Source organism: Scomber japonicus, chromosome 4 (assembly GCF_027409825.1).
Source record: "Scomber japonicus isolate fScoJap1 chromosome 4, fScoJap1.pri, whole genome shotgun sequence".
In the NCBI taxonomy this organism is placed as follows: domain Eukaryota; kingdom Metazoa; phylum Chordata; class Actinopteri; order Scombriformes; family Scombridae; genus Scomber; species Scomber japonicus.
The window spans coordinates 15374502-15395317 of NC_070581.1; the positions used below are offsets into that span (position 1 = coordinate 15374502).

The 20816-nt window shown below is 38.9% G+C and overlaps 1 protein-coding gene across 1 annotated transcript; it reads right to left on the reverse strand.

The window, feature by feature from the left end:
• Positions 1–404: 404 nt before the first annotated feature.
• pik3cd (phosphatidylinositol-4,5-bisphosphate 3-kinase, catalytic subunit delta) lies at positions 405–20633 on the reverse strand. Its single transcript, XM_053317767.1, has 23 exons — positions 20406–20633; positions 19389–19570; positions 18385–18613; positions 16549–16778; positions 16032–16208; positions 14572–14730; positions 13954–14043; positions 12676–12897; positions 9266–9362; positions 8757–8887; positions 8626–8676; positions 8354–8521; positions 7731–7852; positions 7480–7623; positions 7290–7389; positions 7037–7203; positions 5533–5642; positions 5188–5266; positions 4926–5093; positions 2954–3077; positions 2552–2697; positions 2324–2456; positions 405–2229 (listed from the first exon to the last, which is right to left on the reverse strand). Exons 2-23 carry the CDS (start codon positions 19527–19529, stop codon positions 2092–2094), a joined length of 3126 nt encoding a protein of 1041 aa, XP_053173742.1. The 5' UTR covers positions 19530–19570; positions 20406–20633; the 3' UTR covers positions 405–2091.
• Between the last annotated feature and the right edge of the window lie 183 nt (positions 20634–20816).

Genomic DNA, 20816 nt, shown 5'->3' on the forward strand with positions numbered 1-20816 from the left:
GGAAATATTACCTACACATTGCAATTCGATTTCTTTTTTTAAATACGCATGTACTGTAGTCTTAACTGATGCTATTTCTCATTTTCATAATAGTAAAGTGAACAAAACATAATAACTTGTGTCTTTGTTCAACTACCCTGAGAAATCAATTCATTTGTTCCAGCCTCCACAGCCTGCCAAATATGACACCATGTGGAAGCTATATTGAATTTGTAATTTAAAATATGACCCATATAGCTATATTCTTCATTGATTGATTCATAACATAAATAGTTTATTTACTTGTTTTCTCTGCTCAGCTGTTTGGAGATTGTGAACTGTCACACTTACTCTACAAATACTGAGGATTATTCTGGTTTAAAGGAAAATGGTGACTTTGGTGTTTTTTCTGACCTTGATCCATGATCAGCCTTTTTAAATCTGAAAGATACGTAGACCATTAAGGAAAATGATGACATGGCTCAAAGTAAGCCTCACTAAGCTGTGCTGTTGCAAACAGTTTATTGAGAGTATGTTCTCCTCCCAACAGCAAGAAAAGGAAATGTAAAAACAGGATGCAGATGAAGGACAGGTCTATATCAGACCTACTATGCTGACAGGATGATTTATCTGTTTTAGCTGCACACAAGTAAATCAGGCCTAAGCCTCAGAATGTTTTGCATCATTGGACAGAATTCAAGAATTACAATCAATTCAAAAGGCAACAGCAGTATATTGTACAACTTGCAAAAGTAGCACATACACTCAATAGACTCACTCTTCCAGGCCTAAAGCAGCAGCAAAGTGTTTAGCTAAGCCCATACTGAGGGACAGTCATGACCCATATTTAAAGTCTGTTCCAAAGTGAATATTTCAGTAGCTTAAGGTATTTAAATCTTCTTGCTGTGTAATCTACAGCTACACTTGCTTTTCTGTAAAAGTCATCATTGAACAAAGTATTAATTCAAACTCCTATGCAAAATAAAATGGCTCTGAAAAGCACATTGTATCCTTCTATTCAAGTGGTCCTTGCAGGACTGACAGCTGAATATACAGCATGTAAAGTAATCTGAACGGACCATAAATTTAAATCATACAGCACACATAGGCTCATTTAAACAGACAAATATCATTTTTGCACTGCATCAGATATGTCAAAGTATAGAGGTGTATGTCATTGTAAGCATGAAATCTCTTTCACGGCACCTGGCACATCAGTTAAAAAACAAGATGGGAAATCGCAGTGCATACCTTAAATATCAGAAAACAACAGAAACAGTACTGCATCATCTGAAATAGCATACATAGTCCAGATGTACACTTTCAAAAAGGGTCATGTGTACCACATGTCCCCTAAGTATCATGACTTATGCAAGTCCACAGTCTTATTTGCATTATTAATGGTGTAGTAAACACAGCCTGTAACACAGGGGTGTTATTAAATGAAGGTCTCATTCAAAATAGCTTCTAATCTCAGAACCACACTTCCAATCTCAATGAATTCCCATTGTTACAATCTTTCCATTCTACTGGCACTATATAGGCAACATACTGAGCTTCAGGCAATAAAACACATTTGTTTTAAAAATATCTTTGTACAAGTATTTCAAATTAAATAAAATACAATATAATAAAATAAAAGACACAATTGCAAAGAGGCATTTGAAATGAGAGGAAATCATCACCATGGACAGTTGTAAATCATATGAAAGACTTGAGGTGAAGCTGCTGCCCACATTGCTGTACTCCACAACTAACAGACAACTAAAGTCATCATAAAGTTTGTTTGCAGTTTGCTTCCTGCTAAAGGTAGTTTTCAAGTAGTCATCTCAACACATCGAAAACACAAGTACAATCCCGTTCTGTGATGGCAGAAAGATGAGTGTGATGGGCTTCCTTTGTCATGAAAATATCTGCTTTACACTCCGTGATTATCTTGCTGTCTCCGGAGGCCTCCACTTAGTTGTTCCTTGCTACAAACGGGTCAGTCAGGTGTAAACATTTGCTGAGTGTCCTTGAATGTCATCAATAAAATAAGTAATAATAATAAGTATCTGATTGTGTGTTCTTCCCTTTTTACTCCATAAATTAATCATTTTGGTTCAGTGTTCTTCACGGTCTGTTATCTTTGGACAAGGAGTGCATCATCCAGTTGACTTTGGTCTTCCAGCTCTCTCGCAGAGCTTCATTGAACTTCACTTTGAAGTTCTTCAGGGCTTCTTCTTCTGATTTGCCCAAAGCCAAAGAGTCCTTTTAGAAGACAAGAAAACAAAACATTATCAACATTGTTAACATCCTCATTGGCAGCATCAGCATCAACATCAGCATCATCCTTGCTGTATACCTTTAGATACTGAATGTCTTTGAAGGACGTAAGCTCAGGAAGTCCTGCTGCCTTCATCATAGCAAAGAGGTTGACAAACAGCGTTCCGTTCCGACACAGGATCTTATAGGCCCGCTCACAGTTCTCCCTGAACCTGACAACAACGGATGAAAATATAAGTCATCAGTTATGGCAAAAATGTGGACAGAATCCCAGATTGCTATCAGTATGCTGACCAATAAATTGTACCTCTCAAACTTGTCACTGTTGTTGGTCTTTCCTTCTTGGATCACATGGACAAAGTCATAGGTCAAGATAAAAGGCACACGCTCCCTGTTGATCCCTAATTTCCGCTTGAAGTTGCCCAGGAAATGCCCAAAGTCAATGTGGAATAGCTGAGGAGCAAAGGTGAAAATAAACTAAAGTAGGTTCTGAATCACTGACCACAGTCACATTTCTAAAAGACTCGATTAATGGATTAACCCATCAAGACTTGGCTTCAAAATGATCACAGAGTCTGACAAAATAAACCAAAAGTGTTATTAAAGTTCTTGCCTACTATGAAACTGTGGAGCCTTTCATGGAAAAGAATAATTTCTGCATTATGTATGTTGTTAAAATTGAGTTAAATATAAAAGTTGTAAATCCCACCTGTCCAGTTTCCCTGATCATGATATTGTCATTGTGACGATCGCCAATGCCCAAGACATAAGTAGCTACACAGTAGCCAGCACAAGACAATGTGAACTCCTCTATTGCTTGATCAAGTTTGTCCCTGGTGACAAAAAAAGAATTCAGAGAAACAAGGAAGCAAAGTATGAGTGTGTTTTGTTTTTACAGTGCATTTACACTTCCCTCATCTTCGTCTTATAAACTGCAGACACATACACAGACGCACGCACACACACACACACATACCCACGCACACCCACACACACACACACACACACACAGGATGGGGAGTGAGGAGTTCTTATAATATTACAAAGGATTTCTCACTGCTAAATAAAATATTCACAGAGGAGTTCCTGTCACCAATTAATGATTTACCTTTGCGTCCTGTCACGGTCTAGACGTGCATGAGGTTCACTGTGTTAAGCTTTTACTAATTTTCTCTGCTCCATTTCAGGCACTCCAGCATTTCAAGCTAATTGCCTTTCTGTCCTGTCCTGCGGTCAGCTGGGCCCGTCTTGCCAATGTGACGTACAGAGGCTTATTCATTACACCCAATGGTTCTTTCTCCTCAAGGAGCTTTTTAAAGCAGACAAGACCTTCAGACTGTCTGGGACCAAATAAAAACCTACTCTCATTTAATGTTGCAAAAGCTGTAGTCACCTATGCATTTTGTCACCTTCTTAAAAGGCTGCAAGGCAATTCATATTTTGAAGTAAACAATTAAAGTATACAAGTGTGATGTGTAAATTTGAAGCCTCCACTGAAAAATGCACTTTTCACTTCAGATTCTGGATATGTCAATAAGGGGTACAGAGTAGAGTAAGTAATTAAGTAGAGTAGTTGTAATGATTTTTATATAGCAATTGTACATGTTTCATGGAAAAACATCAGGCACAAATTACTACTCAAAGCAGTGTATTTTCACCTGTCTTAAAACTTATCTGGAGGGGATTTTTTAAATATATTATTAACATATCCATATATGTATAATGGTCACATGTAGACCTTGAAAATACCAATGAAGTGTGTCAAAAACAGAGCCAGCGCACATAGCTTAAAGTAAATTTCCAACTTAAATAACTTCAACAGCAACCACAAAACGTTTGACCTGTTGAAGAGATGCGACAGCAGATGAGGTGGTGACAAGCATTATTCAAGACAGTTTTACTAGTGTGAATGCACTGTGTACTAACAAAGCATGGCTAGAACTGTTATGCCACTGGGATACAGCTCCAGACAGAGCTGGGCTGGGTAATACCTCCCCACTAGAAGATGGGGGAAGTTACATTTGGTCATCTATGCATCATGAGCAGAGATACTTCAAAGACTGCTCTAAGTCTCTGTGTAGTCAGTGAAGTGTGTGCAGTGCATGGTCACATGACTTGCTGGTGTGCAGACCACAGACCAGGTGCAAATGGATGCCAATGAGCAGGCCGACACTGAACTGGTGGCCAAAAAAGCCGCGACCTCTGTTACATGGTGATATTTTGGATTCAAAACTCAGCAATCTCAGAGAAGAAAGAGGTACTCTTTAAAACATCTAAAATGAAAGTCTGTACGACACACGGCAATACAACACACTTATATCAGCAGCATAAACAGCACAAAGTAAAATATGAATGCATCACAGTGAAAGCGCTACTAATAAAGAGACAACTTAAGACCAGTCTGTAAACAAAACAAAACACAAACTGCTTGGCAAAAGACACAATGCCCCTTTTAGCAAAGAGGGACTTCAGAAAATGATCCAGACATGAGGGTCACACCGACAAACATACACTCACGATACCGTTTTGTTTATCATATCGTAATCGCAATATTTTCCACAATACTCACAGTATGACTTTTTCATCAAATCGTGCAGCCCTAGTATCTACACAGTAGAACATTTTATTTTCAGGCTTCCAAGAATTAACATAGCTTGTGGCAAGTAGTTCATCATACTCACTCTGGATTCTTAGATTTGAGCCAGTTGAGCAGGGCGTCCTTGTTGAAGGCAGCCGTTGCAGCACTGGTACTGCTGTTAAGTTGGATATTGGCGATGGTGTCGGAGTTCTTCACTACCTCAATGAGCCCCATTTTATTCCCAGTGGACAAGCAGCCATATGGGATCATCCTGTGAGTGTAAGGCAAAATCAACACTATGAGGTTGGTTGTCCAGAAGATATTTTGCAAAACTGTTTAAGTCTGCTGTAAACAGCTGTTCCCACCTGAGATCCAGGCCTTCTTTCTTCCATAAATTCTCCATGAGCTGGATCATCTGGAGGGTCAACATGTCTTGTCGAAGATCTGAAGGTGATGACAAATGAAAATTAAATGTCATGCTAATTTTCACCCTCATACTAATTTCCTCTTTTTTAATTTAGGGGTTGACCCTTTCATAACCTGCTGAGTATGTTTATCTTTAGGTTACATTTAAATGTTAAACCCTGTATTGTATCCCTTTTGTGCTAAACTAAAATCAACTACAGCTTAAATCCTGTCAGTGTGAGCTACTGTATGTTAATGTTCACAGTATGTTTGTGGCCATGTCTTCAAGTTTACTGATATCTCACCATCTCCGTTCTTGAAGATGATGCCCACCATCTCTGGAAAAGCCCCGGGGTTCTTGTACATCAGCCATAGTGGCTTCATCTTGGAGTCCATAAATCTGCACTTATCTGCACTGCAACAGAAAACACACTCATTATGAGCACATGATCAACCTAACAGTGTGCCAGTTTCATAGACTAAAGACAAAATGCACTTAAAAGTTCATTATTTGATGTCATTGTCTGTCGATTGTTCACCACTTTAAAATATAAACTGAAATATCTCAACAGCTATTGGCTGGAATGCTGTGAAATTGTATACATACATTTGTGGTCCACAGAGAATGACTTGTAACAACCTTGATTTTCCTGACTTTACATCTCGTGCCATCATCAGGTTGAAATTTATACTTGTCCAATAGTTTGATTCATGATCAAACACCTGCAATACTAATGACATTCCCATCATCCTCAGCTGTACTCTGATGTTGTGCTAATTAGCTAATGTTAGCATGCTAACATGTTAAACCAATGGTACCTGTGGTAAAAATGATACCTGCTAAACACCAACATGCTAGCATTATTAGCAAGCATGCTAGCAAGCTGATGTGAGCATTTAGGTCAAGTATAGCCTCAAAGACCAGCTAGCATGGCTGTAGACTACATCTTGTTACACAATATAGTGCCTTTTTTAGTTTTTCAACCTGGTGCCATTTTACTTATTGACTTGTTTATTATCTGTGAATCAGTAAGTGTTGTCCCTTGTGGGCTTCTGTAGTGAATGAGGCAAATTTCTCCTCGGCTATCACACTACATATATTAAAAAAATCAAGAAAGAGTAGAAATAAGTGTAAACTGTTAGATTTAGTTAGATTTAAAAATAATATTTAAAAATAAAAAAACTTCAGTGGCACTACACTGATTAAGATAGCAGCAATACATGGCACAAACATGGCACAAAGACAACAAACATAGAAATCACATAAAATACCTAAGAATACATAAAAACACACCCTCCCACCCTCAGCATTGCTAAAACCCAGTATAAAAGCACAATGAGTATATGGATAAAAGTGCATGTAAAGGCACAATAAATACACGGTCATGGTCAATACAGGGTCAGGGTGTATTATGTGAGTGAAGCATTGTACAGTTGCATTGCAGTGGGTAGGAAGGATCTTTTGTAACATTCTCTTGAGCAGTGGGGGAGTCTGAAACTGTTGCTGAATGAGCTCCTGAGATTTTCTAGTGTTTTATGGAGGGGATGGGTGGTATGGATCTTGAGGAATTTTGTAAATAAAATGTGTCCTAGCCCCTGGAACTGCATCTTTATTTAAGGGTTAATATGCCAATAGACTACAAATGTATTGTTTTGTAATTGAGAAAGGGACCAAAAATACCCCGGAAAAGTTTGCAGGCAAACAATGCAATTGTAAAGAAAGATTATGCTGCAGTTAGTGTGTGTGTGTGTGTGTGTGTGTGTGTGTGTGTGTGTGTGTGTGTGTGTGTGTGTCTGACTGGCACTAACCAGATTTCAGAGAGGGTGACGCTGGGGTTAAGTGGTGACAGCAGGTCTGACAGGGCCTCCAGGTAGGACTCCTGTCTGATACATAGCTTCAGGTCCTCCGCTGAGATCTTTTGGGAACCCGACTTGACAAAGTCACTCAGGGCCTTCATCTTGCTCAGAGCCTCGCTCTGTGTGGCAGAAGTCAGTAAGTCAGAGTCTGAAATTTAGTACAAAACAAATACACACATCTCAGAGCTTGAGGATCAGTGATTACCTGTTTGGTTAAGAGCTTGATGTGGTGGATGTTTCCCCTGCAGTAGGCCTCAAGAATCAGACCAAAACGCAAACTCACAGATGGCACGTGAATCTCTGACCTAAAATAAAGGGGAGAAGAAGTCTCCAGTTAGAGAAGATGCTTTAGATGTACATCATCTCATGTTTTCCACTGCACTTGACTGTCTGACCTGAGATGCCAAAACAGAAAGTGTCCTATCCTCCTGTTGGATAAAGCCCTCTCTAGGAGGAAAGTGGTGAGGTCACAGTCTAGGTAGGACTCATACTTCAGGACCTGGACCAGCTGGATTAAATACTGTAGCAGTTCATTATCACTGAGCAGAGAAAAAGTTACACAAATGAGTACGCAATTGAAATTCAAAAACGCAACATGTCTGATGCATAGATGTAAGCAAAAGCATGAACATTAACATGAGCCTACCTGAGCTTCCTGAGGCATCTGATAGTGAAAGAACGAACGGCTGGGTCAGGAAAACTGTAGTCTAAGAGCTCCAAGGCATTGATGGCGGGGAGTTCTGGCCAATTCCTCAGTAAAGCCAACATCTGAGGGGAGTCAAAAAATTATTTTGTACAAAGCAAAAAACTAGAACTGATGTTTAAAATCATAGAAAGAACTGTTCCAAATTGTTCTAATGTATTTTCAATCATGTAGGCCTACTAATTATTGTAGTTATCTGATATGATGCTTAATTTAATTTGAGACATTGAATGGCTGGGATATTCATGTGCAGATTTGATGGTATTCAAACCCTTCCTTTTTCCAATTTTCACATTTTCTAAGCAATGTGTTGCCTTCACATGCAAGAAAAAAAGCACAAAAACAGTTTATTTAGAAGTATGTTTTTAAAAGTTTTTTGATGGAGAGGAATCTGGGCTCAGATATAACAGTCCAATATGTGAAATTAATAATAAAAAAAGATGGCCATATTATGCAATGACAGAATAGCTCAATAGTTTGAAATCTATTTGAAAATTCTCCCAGTTGTTATGTGTTGGCTGAGAAATTCTCTAATTGCTTTCCCCTCCAAGGGCCTCCATCCATACCTGAACTACATCCTCCAACTTATTCCACTTGGTGATGAGAAGCAGCTTGGACAGATTTTCAGGATAACGTTCACGGACTTCAGCACGAAGCTTCCACAAAAGCTCTTTCTCGTCCTCGAAAAACTCGGTGTAGTTTTTGTTGTCCATTATTTCTTTTAGCTTCATGTACTACAGAGAGCAAAACCACACAACAACATATTTATAAAAAATTGTGGTTAGCAAGAAACAACTGCTGTTTTTTTATTTATTTCAATGGTGTAAAATGTACTTACATCTTCTTTAGTTACAACAGCTGCCTCGCCATTTCTTTCCTTTTCATTGATCTGAAAAAAATGATGATTATAATATAATCTAACTCCACATTTCAGTAGATCCACAAATACAACCTTTTAGTAATGAGTACCTTTTCAAGTGGAGGGTAGTACAGAGGATATGGCCTGATGTTTGGGAAGTGAATGTGAAGCCCTGCAGCACTGTCAACATTGGGGTTCTTCTCAACGGTTCCCATTGGGTTCAACAGGTCGATTTTGTCATCTGTGATAAAAAATTTAACTGTGAAACTTTTGTCCACTTAGTGAGAATATTTTCTGTTTTAAATCACTCCATTTATGAAAGCTAAACTTCCTGCTTTTCCAAACCGCAGAGAAAGATAACATCATTTTGCACTACTGAATAAACACGTAACCCCACTACACAGAAATGCTTTTTACACCAGTAAACAACAGTCACTTACATATCTTAAAAACAGACAACATTGTAGATCAACAAGTGTATAATGTGTGAAAATGTGTGGTTTTTGATGGCCACATGAGTATTTCATCTCTCAATGCTGCCAGGTGTTGTGGAGGAGTCTGTGAACATGTGGGGTGTTTAATGAAGAAGAAATACGAGAAGAGGCAAGGCTGAGAGTACCGGGAACAGATGGCCATGTGGACAAGAGGAACTCCCCGGTCTTCAGCTGGTCCTTGTAGTCAAACACCATGGTGTTCACCCAGGCAATCGGACAATCCTGAAAGAACACAGAGAGAAGCAGTGAGGATGAGGACCATCTGTAAACAGTAAAATCATGCACAGCGTTGGTATCTTTACCACTGAAAGTGAAAGAAGGACAGAAAGTACTGCAACTCTCTCTTCGTCAATCTTTTTTCAGCTAGTTCAGTTACAATGAAATCAGTTTGTTTAGTGAAATTATTTCAATCAGAATCTTTGTGGGACATAAAATGATATCTCCATATCTACCTCAACATCTAGCTGCTATTTTGGAGGTCAAAAAGTATGGTCAACATCCAAAAGATACATACAGTATAGTATAGTATAGTATAGTATAGTATAGTATAGTATAGTATAGTATAGTATAGTATAGTATAGAGTACGATGTACAACAAAGGTTCACAGTCAGAACCAAACTGTGGACTTCACCAGCAGGCTACAGGTGCACTTCTTAAAATGTGTATTTATGATGAAATCTTTTCACTCATGCATTGAATCATTAAATCTCTCTTGTACAACATATGATCTAATTGCGATGTTCATTTGAATTCAAATCATGTAGGGTAAAGGAAATATTTTAATGAAAAATTTTAAAGCATGTTCACTGCAACTTTTACGGTATAATTCATCATCTTAAATCATAAGAAAAGGACTTTACAACTTCTTTAAACATTTAATTGAGAGTGATATGTATAATGTCTCAAGTTTTATGGCTAAAGTTAGACTCTAAAGAAGCAAAAGAGGAATATAATGGAAATGAGATCCAGGCAGTGATCATCAATAAAACTGTAATTTAACTGTCTAAATGTGACCAACTAAAAAAAAAAAGAAGAAAAGAGCCGAAACACATAAACAAGAACGGCCAAAATAGCTCAACTTCTGTAAGTCCTTCTGGTGTCTGGCTGGAGAACTTCTCTTCCGGGCAAAAGAAGAGAGAAGTGGCTCAGAAAGCAGAAGTGGGTGGGAATCCCGCTTAAAAGTAATAGTTAATGCAGAGCTTTAGACAGAAGTGTGTCAAAAATGTTTGTCAGCCATTATTAGTCCTTTATTAGTACACACTGATTATTTTTTTTCTTTCTTCACCAACTCTATTTCACAGCACAGGATACAAACCTGAGCTATTAGATATGAGTTTTAGATGTGGTATAGAGGAGAGCTTGTTTTTGCATCACACCAGGTTGTATATTAAACTTAATGCTTTCTGATATTACTTCTGTGATATTATAATAAAAACAGGATTTAGCTTTGCATTGGATCCACAGATTTGCTTATTGGAGAATCTTACAACCATTAGTGCACATTTAGGAGTTTTTGAAAAAGGTTTTTTAGGAATTACGTCTAAGATTTTAGAAAGCTTTAGAAAGCTTTCTGCATTGCCAGGAAGTGTATAACAATGATGTGGAAGTTTGATAGCTCATCATAGCTAGCGCTTTTCAGAAATGAGTAGTTGCATTTCACTCCAGAAGATCACATATACTGTCATAAATGAATACAAAACCTTTCTAAAGCTTGGGCAACCCTATTTGACCTACATGAACACCTTGCCAATGCCTGTATCAGATTTGATATAGAAATATGAATTGAATTATAGCATTGCTCAGAATTAGTCATCTGAAAAAGCCAGGATAGTTCCTTGTTATTTTATGTTGTATTTAATTATATAGTCATTTAATTTTTCTTTTCTTGCTTTTTCAATTTTAACTGATGATGACCTGCTCCTTTTGAGTGAAGTCATCTTTCAGTTCGTATGTGGGTGAGACAGGGAGCGGATTTGCAGCCATGCCTGTGTAAGTTTATGTGTGTATTTTGCATGTCTTGTTTATTCACATTTAAAAATGTAAAAAAAACAAGAGAAGAAGAAAGCAGAAGTGGCCTTCACGCCCATGAGCACATCTGGACTTCATGTTTGCCAGTGCAGGGCTTCAAAACAAACTAGGCTGAGACCACAGATGCAGAAAAAAGCGGAATTTGTTGCTGCCCACTGTACTTCTCACTGTACAGAGAGATGACTTTTTTTTACAATGCTATCTCACATTGTAGTGCTAGCTCTGTTGTAGAATTGACGTAGAATTTTAAAATAATTATGAAGCCAGAAGAGCAAAAGCTGAATGACTCTGTAGCATGTGGCATGATGCAGCATATAATGTTCTGCAATAATAATAATAATTATATTTAATATTAATTAAATTAATTATTTTCTCGATTAATTCTATTCTACACAAATACAAGAAACAGTAAAGAATACCCAATTTTCAAGAGGTTATTATTATATTATTATTTTAAACTATTTAGAATTATAAAAAACAGAGAAAAAACTAAGAAATTTGATGTTTGGAACTTTTTCTTGATAAATGACTATTAATAAATGAACACAAACAAACAAATAATGTGGTTAGAAAACAAAATTCATATAAGAACCACAACAATAGTAGTAGTAGTATTCATTTAGTACAGATAATTATATTTCATATATATGATCTTGAAAAAGTTGCTGAAGCTGTGGCTGTTTGTATCACCAGCTGGGCCCATGTTATAATTGAAAGCTTCTGTAGGCATCACCGTCAGACTATATTGTGGACATTCCTTTTACTGACTGTTTGTATTAATGATGTGCTGTTTATAGTTCAAAATCAAATCTTTATTTTAAAATTATTTTTCCTTTCATTTCTCTACTTTTTTATTGTTCATTGCTAAATTGTTGAGGTGCCCGGGGAGACTACAGATGCAAACTAGCCTCTTGGCTAACTCTGACACATTTACATTGTGTTGTGAACTAAAATGTTGATTGATGTGTACTGTCTCTGCCTAATAAATCTTAAATAAATAAATAAATAAATACAGTATACATGCGTTGAGCTCTGGATGAAGACATCTTGAGAAAACCTAAACTTAAAAAAATAACGGTAGAAGCAAATGGGTTTGCACTTTAAGGCCTATTCTCTAGTAAAGTCTTTAAAGATGAGGAGTAATTTAAAAGGTGAAATGCTCAGTGAGTGGGAGTGTTGGTACTACATAGGAAGACTGTGAAGATGAATTTAGAATTCCTTGAAACTGTTTGCCAATTCCTTCCTTCCTTGGAGAGATGTGCAGATAAAAGAGTTGAAGCGGATGAAATGTTAACCACAGACTTGCCACTGAACACACTTGCACAACCAGACACAGCAGCAAAACACACCCACGCAGCACACAGTGTAGTGCGCGTGCACTACACACTAGAGAGGAAACAGATCTGTTTGTGCTTGCTAACAAATTCACACCCACCAGCCCAAACACTCGACTCAAGTTGTATTCTAAAGCCCCCTAAAAGCGCCACCAGTTTCTGACGCACTCACCGCCTTCTTATTCTTCTTTTTGGTGCCGCGGGGTTTCTTGGTTTTCTCAATGACAGCGTAGAGTGCAAAGCACAGGCGACTCATGCGTGGCAGGTCAGCCACGTTAATGTCAAACTCCAGCCTCTGATCCCACAGCGGCTCAGAGCACACAGGCACCTCGGAGCTTGTCACCACCTTACAGAGCAGCTCACTGCCATGGAACAGACCCGCCTGCACCACCAACTGCAAGCGAGAAACACACATACACAATAGTGATTAGATGGGTACATGCCATGTGGTTTGGAAGCTGAAGACTTTAGCACTTGTATGAGGGAGATTGATTGTACTAGATTTACAGACTTCTCTGGATGATTCAGAGTGCTTCCTGTGTTACTCACGCTATGAGTCAAAGGGTCTACACATTCATAGCGTAAACAGGTTGAGATGCCCGTCAAAAATGATAAACAACCACAAGTTACAATTTGATATTGTACTACCATTAAGGTCTTGCCCTTTGCCAAATCAAGATAGCCTGAGTCCATATTTACAAAATACGTGAGTGGCTATTCTCCCCCAGGGTGTGTTTTTTTCTAACATCTGCCTGCCAACTGCAGACATGACAGATAATTATGTGACAGGACAAATTTGCAGTGAGTCATCATGTGCAGTAAAGCAGCAGCCGGAAGAGCTCTTATACTTAATAAACCATCTCAACAGTAACATAGTTAGTTGTGAAACTGATTCACAAAGAACACACAGGCACACATTAACAAGAGTCCCTGTTTGAATTCTCTTCCGTCTGCTTGTTTGACAAATTGTGTGAAAACTGACAATGCAAAAAAAAAAACGGACATGGAAAAAGTGAATAAGCATACTGGATGTTTTCACATGCTTCTGTCAGTCATTTACAAGGAAATATCTCAATTGGAACACATTTCAAGATAGGTCAGGGCCTATCTGTCTGCAATAGTAACACATGCATGCATCGCCTTCAAAAAAAGAAGTGCATTGAAAGCAAGGGAGGGAGAAACGGTACGAAGTCTGTCTTTTTTCTTAGAATCTAGGCCTCAGAACGAGACGTAAAAACCAGATAGGCCCTCCCCACTTCCTGTTTTGAAGCTTAAACCAACCGCCTTGATGAATTATGGGAAACGTGTGGTCTGGACCATGTGACCCCCCTGTCATTTACATGTCAAACCCACTGTTTCTACAACTGAAATTGAGATATTGGTAAACAAGTCAATGCCACATTTCATTGAGCAGTAAAGTGAGAGAAAACCCACACAAAACCGCACCAACCTTCATTCCTTCGTCTGCATTGACTCGGCTGCCCTGCAGCAGGTGAATGTAGAAATTTTCAGTGATGGACCACAGAGAGGAGGTGTTCTGCTGTATGAGGGAATCATTGGAGAAGACATTTAATGTTTTCCCGCACAGTCTTTACATTAAAAGTGCATTCATAGCATTCACTGATTGTCTGAAGTCACGAAACTGTTGGTACAGTTTCCTGTTTGGCAACATGTCAGAGCAGTGAAACACAACAGTGTACACTTACAAAAGAAAGTAAAGAAAGGGGAACAAACTTTGAAACTGGAAGAAACTGACAAAAAACTCTGAAAAACACATCCATTTATAGTTCTGCATTGCTCATATGTCTTTCTGAAGTGTGAATGACTTTAGATTTAAAATACCTTTCATTTTGCTACTACAACTTCTAGGCGGATAATACACTATATTTTCATTCACAGCAAATGAAAGCAAAGGTGTCAAGCATTAATTATCTACATTGTGTTGCACAACATGTTTCAAACATGCTAAAGTCCATGGTCTGGTTGAGGAACAACTGCGATGAGGGCAGAAAGAAAGAAAAAAAGAAAGAAAGAAAGAAAGAGGGAAAGAAAGACTGAAAGATCTTACTTTTTTCAGTGGCAGTGGAGGAGGTCTGGACATGGAGCGATTGACAAGGAGCGACTGGCTGCACATTTTACACTGCTCATCCTGATATTTGCTGATGGTGGAGTGGCTCACTAGGGTTAGATGAGGGTTCTGGCCATTTCTCAAACATGAGAAAATGTACTGGGGAAGAGAGGAAACAGAGGGGACAGAAGAAGAAGAAGAGATTTTTTTGTTTACTGGTACAGCCATCAGTCTGTTCACCCACAGATGCTTCCCAGTGTTCTGATAGCACCGGTTAACTCCTGGAGGCTGTTCATTTGCTGTAGGTTAATGCAGCCAAAATCTTATTATGCGTGGATGGATGCAGTTCCTTTCTGCGGGGCTGCTAGATAGATATGAGTCAACCCTGCGGGTAGCTGGAGTCATCTCTGGAGTCTCCTGCCACCAAAACCTAGAGTCACCCCACTCCTGATCTGACTTCTGCTGCTGCTATGGACTACCTACAAAAGGCAATTGCTCACAGACAGACAAACAACAAATCATTCTCATTCACTGAGAAGATAACAGCCCCACTACTTAAATAAATGTTCGTGTTTTATTGTTTTACGACAATGCCAAGGTGAAAACAAATCAACAAATGTATCAATACAAGTACAATAAATTGATTTGAAGTTTTAACAGTTTAAAAATTTACCTGCTTATTGTGACACACCTAAACTTACTATGACACACCTAAACTTACTATGACACACCTAAATCATAAAGTGACTCTAGGGTTACTCATGCCTCGGAGGAAGTATCCATATATATATATCCAAGTTATATATAACTAACTAACTAACCCTTGCCCAGTTGCTTTGCAAGTCACAGCTTTGTGTCAAAAAGAAAGTGTATTTTAATGCCTCTGAACCCAAAATGTATCAAAATGCTACACATTTGCTGTAGCGGCAAAGATGCTACAAGGATGAATCAGGACTGGAAAACTTTTGATGGTAGCAAAATTGAATGCGGCAAAATACAAAAATATCACAGAGGAAAACCTGCTTCAGTCTGACTTACGAAAAGCTTTATTTTCCAGCAAGACAACAATGCTAATGTCCAAATCCAGAATTAGTGGTAGACTTCTTCATTCACTTTCATCATGAAACTAGATGGCGTTTGAACAGTGAGGTAGGAACGGGGTCAGATTGAAGTCTCTAAATGTGCACAGTGGATACAGACCTAATATCCTTATTGTTTTGAGGCAGTAATTCTGCCAAAAGGTTGAATACTTATGTAATCTGTATGTTTTTGTTTTATATGAGCACTTATTGAAAAGCTTTTTTTTCAAGTTGACATTGCTGATCAAATCCTCTCAGCTCCACTATGATTTAAAGTATGTGTAGGAGTATGTGTTTAATTAATACGTGAACAAAATGACGAAATATTGTTGTATTGCCACATATATCAGCAAAGCTCCAACAGGTTGCCACGTCACTCACTTTGAACTGGCACAGGGGGTGATTCCCATAGATGAACTCCCAACTCCCGTTGACCTTTAGGGTGTAGTCCTCAGGCTCTTGTCGCACTAAGCGGAAGACGGTGGCCTTCTTCTTCAGGGCACTCTTGATCAGAGCCTCCGGCAGGTCCCGAGGGTCCTGCTGCAGCATGAAGCTTTCCTGTAAGAGCCCCAGACAAATTCAAATAAATGTGCCAGATTTACAGAAAACCATACAAGGTGTAGCTTTCATCTTTGTGGATCTTGTGCCTGTGTAAAGGTTTGCAAGGTGGTGTTTGTGGTGTGGGAGGGGGATTTCCAAAGATGTTCACATTTACTTAAGATCTTCCTCCACAATTTTTTCGGCAAATGGTGGAACCAAATCTTTTTCCAATCAAAGCTGTTGTGCTATTTGTGGGGTTCCTTGCTTCTGCCCCATCATACCATAAAATCATTTCATTTCTCTTAACAGCCGTTTCATTATATGACTAATAGAAAATTTCAACAGTACATCAACTCACATCGCTGCCCTCAAATTTGACATTGACCAACATCTTTTTAGTTGTTTTTGACTTCAGGCTCCCACGCTGGGGCGCACAGCTTGGCTCCAGGTTACATGGGAAACTGTACTCCATCCATTGGTTCCATGGCCATGTCTGCCGCTCCTGAGCCTTCTCTTCGCAAAATGTACGCATCTTAGTTCGAAACTCATGCACCTCATGGTTCTTCTGGGCCTCAAACTCATGCAGACCTGAAAAAAAATCATAATGAGAGTGTCAAAGAATATAAACTTTGATATATTTTGTCATCCAAACATTTTCTCTTAAGGAAATCTGTCAAACTCAGAAAGAATTGATGATTTTTCCATTTGGTTTTCTAACTTTGCTAGCAGTAACCTAGTCTGGTTTCCGACCTCTTAATTACAGTCACATCTTAGATTTTTTTCCCAGCACGTCAACGCTCATGCTGTGTATCTATCATCATATCGTACAAACTCCAATCATGAATACAAGTCTTGACATATCAACAATTTATGACAACTAACGAACTAAGAACTTCCACTCGGCAAACCCTCCATCACTGGCAGTTACATCTAAATAAAATCTGTTATTACCTCAAATTAGACTGAGCTCATTCAAAGATGAGCTATAAATCTTTTTTTTAAATCTGGTTTCACTTCTTAATGGGTTGCTAAAAAAAAAGATATAAACTCCATGCTTCTCAAACGAGAACAGTTTTGGATCCACACATTGGGAACACTGGCTCCTAAGGGCCTAAAAGAGGACTTTGACATCAGACCTTTTTTGTAGATATTGATGTATTTCCTTGTGTTGCTGTCTGATGGAATTTAGAGTGTACATTTTGAGGTCAATTTCATGATGTTTATATCATTGTCCTTGCTTCTTTCAATATTAATTGTCATGACATTTATACCAATACTGTCCATCTCCTTGATGTGGTTCTTTTTTACTACTTTATTGAGTATTATCTGAGTATTATGGTCCCTATATTTAATATGTTTAAGAGGCGCCTCTGATAGTATTTTTATGTAATATGATGGCCTTTACAGCTTGAGTCCTGTTTTTTAAGGAACATAAAATTCTACTTAGATGTTTATGTATATATGTGTATATATTTCTATTTCTATGCGTGTTTGCTATAATTGTCTCTAGAAAGGTTTTTCTTTACTTTTTTCTATTGATGAATTATTCATCAAATTGAGACAAATGTATCACAGGTGTGTTAGGTCACATGACTGGGCCATGGGACTTTTGAAAGATGGCATCTCTGAGCCTCCTCAATTTGTTAGTATCTGAAGAAGAGGCTCAAAACATCATGCTTTATTAAATTATACCTGCATGGAAGCTCCTATGGTGTGCAGACTTTTCTTTTTACTCTTCTTGCTAAAAAAAACAGTACACTAAAAAATGTAGGCTATTAAAGCCTATCACAAAGCTAGTGGGCGTAACCATCTTGGAATAAAACAGGAACATTGTGGTATTCCCGTTGAGATGAGACTTGATGCAGTTTGTTACTGAAAAAATATATAATATATATTTCAGCATATTTGTTTAATTGACATGAAAAACATTAGTGCTAGCAGTTCCCTGCAGCTTCTCTTTCAACTGAAAATGTCACGAAATGGCAATTCAGTCTGATCATCTGATAATGACACTGACATGTCATTTTGTGTAATCTTCAGTTAGTTTGAAAAACGTCTGAAAAAGCAGCTCTGCCTCAGATCATTATTTTAAAATGACAACAGAAGACTGCTGCTTGTGTTATGATGTTATATGTGTTATTTCTAACTACACTAAAAATCATCTGTGTAGCAGCTCAGCTCTTAGAGGAAGTACCTTTTCCAATTAACAGGCCGATTTGGGCGTTAGTGAGCTTCTCCACACGGTCACCCTCCCTAGCCACCAGCCTCAAAACACACATGAAGGGCCGCACGTCACATAGGCGCCTCGATTCTTCTTCCAGTTCCTCCCTCTCTGCTGTTTCGTTGATGCAGGTGAAGACGTATGCGTCGGGATCACCCAGTTCACCAAACAGAGCCTCATCTCTGGCACTTCTCCAAACCATCTGAAACAAGAGACAGCAGCCATAGACTAAGACTGAGTTACGACCTGCAGTGTACAATGTGTTTATACAAGCGGGGTCATGTAAAAGTGATTTAAAACATATACACACAAAACATATTAGCCTCTGACTCTCCAATTAACTTAATGAGCTAATATGATAACCTATTATGCAAAGAAAACAAATGATCCTGACCATTTTTGAACATTTTCAGAAATGTCCTTGTGAATGATCAAAACCCAAAGGACATTTAATCTCTTAATCATCTTAACCATTTCCAAGAGTATCATTACTTAACAAAGCTAAATCAAACAGCCTGAAGTGGCAGAACTGTTGGCATAGAAACTGGCACATTCACATTTAACAGCAGATCTGCTTCAACACTGAGCTGGCCGTGTGGAGCGAAAAGGAGAGTGAGAAGGAGGGCTGCAGCTCCTTCTCTAACAGTTGAATGGAAACTTCAAGATGAATCAAGAGCATTGTTTGGACTGTGTGATGTTTTAATTTGTTTAATGTCTGAGTGAATGAGTGAGATATTAATTCGGCCAATTTGTTTAAAAGCATATTGAGTAAATATTGTAAATAACGACGGCCTTTTAACAAAGCTGCGGTCATGAGAACTGCAGCACTGCGTTGCATTCAATCAATGAAAATCAATTAAAGATACAGTGCTATCTTATAGTAGATAAATATGTATGGTGGTGGTGGTGGTGGTGGGGGGGGGGGGGGGGGCTCCATCATGGGTCTTCTGATCTTGCTGATATGTGAGCGGATATACCTTTTTGATGTTTTTGATGGTGTCGTTACGAGGCACGAGGAATTTGAGGAAGATCCCAGTGGGCAGCAGGAAGTCCATCATGATCTCCTGGTTCCCCTCCCTCTCCCATTCCTCCTGCATCCCATACTTCCCCGAGGGCATGGTGACGGCCTCTCATTTACCATCAGCTCCTCTACTGCTCTCTGGAACACAAGCCAGCCGTCCACACAGGGGAAACACACAGCCACAGTTAATATGTCCACTACTGACCTGTGCAATGGGCCTGTTTGTTGTTTGCTCATAAAATCCTTTTAATATGTTTGCAAGGTTGTCAACTAGATTCTGAAAGCATAGTTTGTAGGAATGAATGACATAAACAATGGCCTTCAATTGATTGCACTTGGTTGCTTTATCCATCTCCTAAATGCAGATTAACTCATATATAAGAATATGTGATAATACAACATATTTAAGGCTACACTGGGGCAATAATATTGACAGATTAGCTGGTTTTATGGTATTATGATGAATAATTTGCTTCATGTCTTTGGTTTGTCTCTCCACCTTAACAGACTGAATGTTCTGTCAGAATGTAGTGCACCCATTTCACAGGGGTCACATCAGGTGAAAATTAACATGACTGAATTTTACAAACTACAAAAAAATCACACATCTGTTAGAAACGTGACGGCTTGACTTCAACAGATTCAGACTGTACACACAGAAAACATGAGATTCTAGTTCACCTTTCAAGAGTACAAAGTAATACAACACTATTGATTTTGGTAAGAGGAAACTAACTTGCTGTAGGCTATACGGCTGCATGAGCCAGATATGCTGACATGCGCCTATAGCAAAAAATCATAAAATACTACAACAGTGCGGATGTTATATGTGATATTATATATGCGATATTGTAACATATTTTAAATCACCAAGAGAAAACATACAATACGGTGTGATATAAAAGGTGACAGTGTAGCGTGAGTAAAAGTTATCATGGAGGAAACCTGCCAACCTGTTAGCAGAGACACTTGCCTGGCTGTCAGCGCTACACGCCGGTCATCTCTTCATGGTTTGGTTACGGTGAACATGGAGGTTGTAACGTCACGGTGACATTTTTGGCTCCGGAAAGACTGAGAAGCTGTCGGGGTAGGTCCGTCAAGGCAAGGCGAGCTGATGAGATGTGTGTTTTAAATCCGGCTCAGGAGGACGAAGCGCCCGCACGGCTTCTGTGATGTGAAGTGAAGCACGTCCGTCCGTGCGTCAGTCTGTCAGTCACACAGTGATGTTGAGCTGACCCGGACTGAGTGCCTGCGCTCTGTCTCTACGGCTGCCTGCTGCGGCCGGCCAAGGGACCGTCCGACAAAAGTTTAACCTGCTGTAAGTGAAAGTGTCTGCTTAACTCCCGCCCTCCCGTACTCATTCACGTACATAGGAGATTCAATA

Excerpts from the sequence above, each read along its gene's own strand:
- pik3cd (XM_053317767.1), bottom strand. The coding sequence starts at position 19,529 with ATGCCCTCGGGGAAGTATGGGATGCAGGAGGAATGGGAGAGGGAGGGG. Across the intron at positions 14,044-14,571 it reads CTCCACTGCCACTGAAAAAA|CAGAACACCTCCTCTCTGTG; the intron begins GTAAGATCTTTC and ends TCCCTCATACAG. Across the intron at positions 2,230-2,323 it reads AAGACATTCAGTATCTAAAG|GACTCTTTGGCTTTGGGCAA; the intron begins GTATACAGCAAG and ends GTCTTCTAAAAG.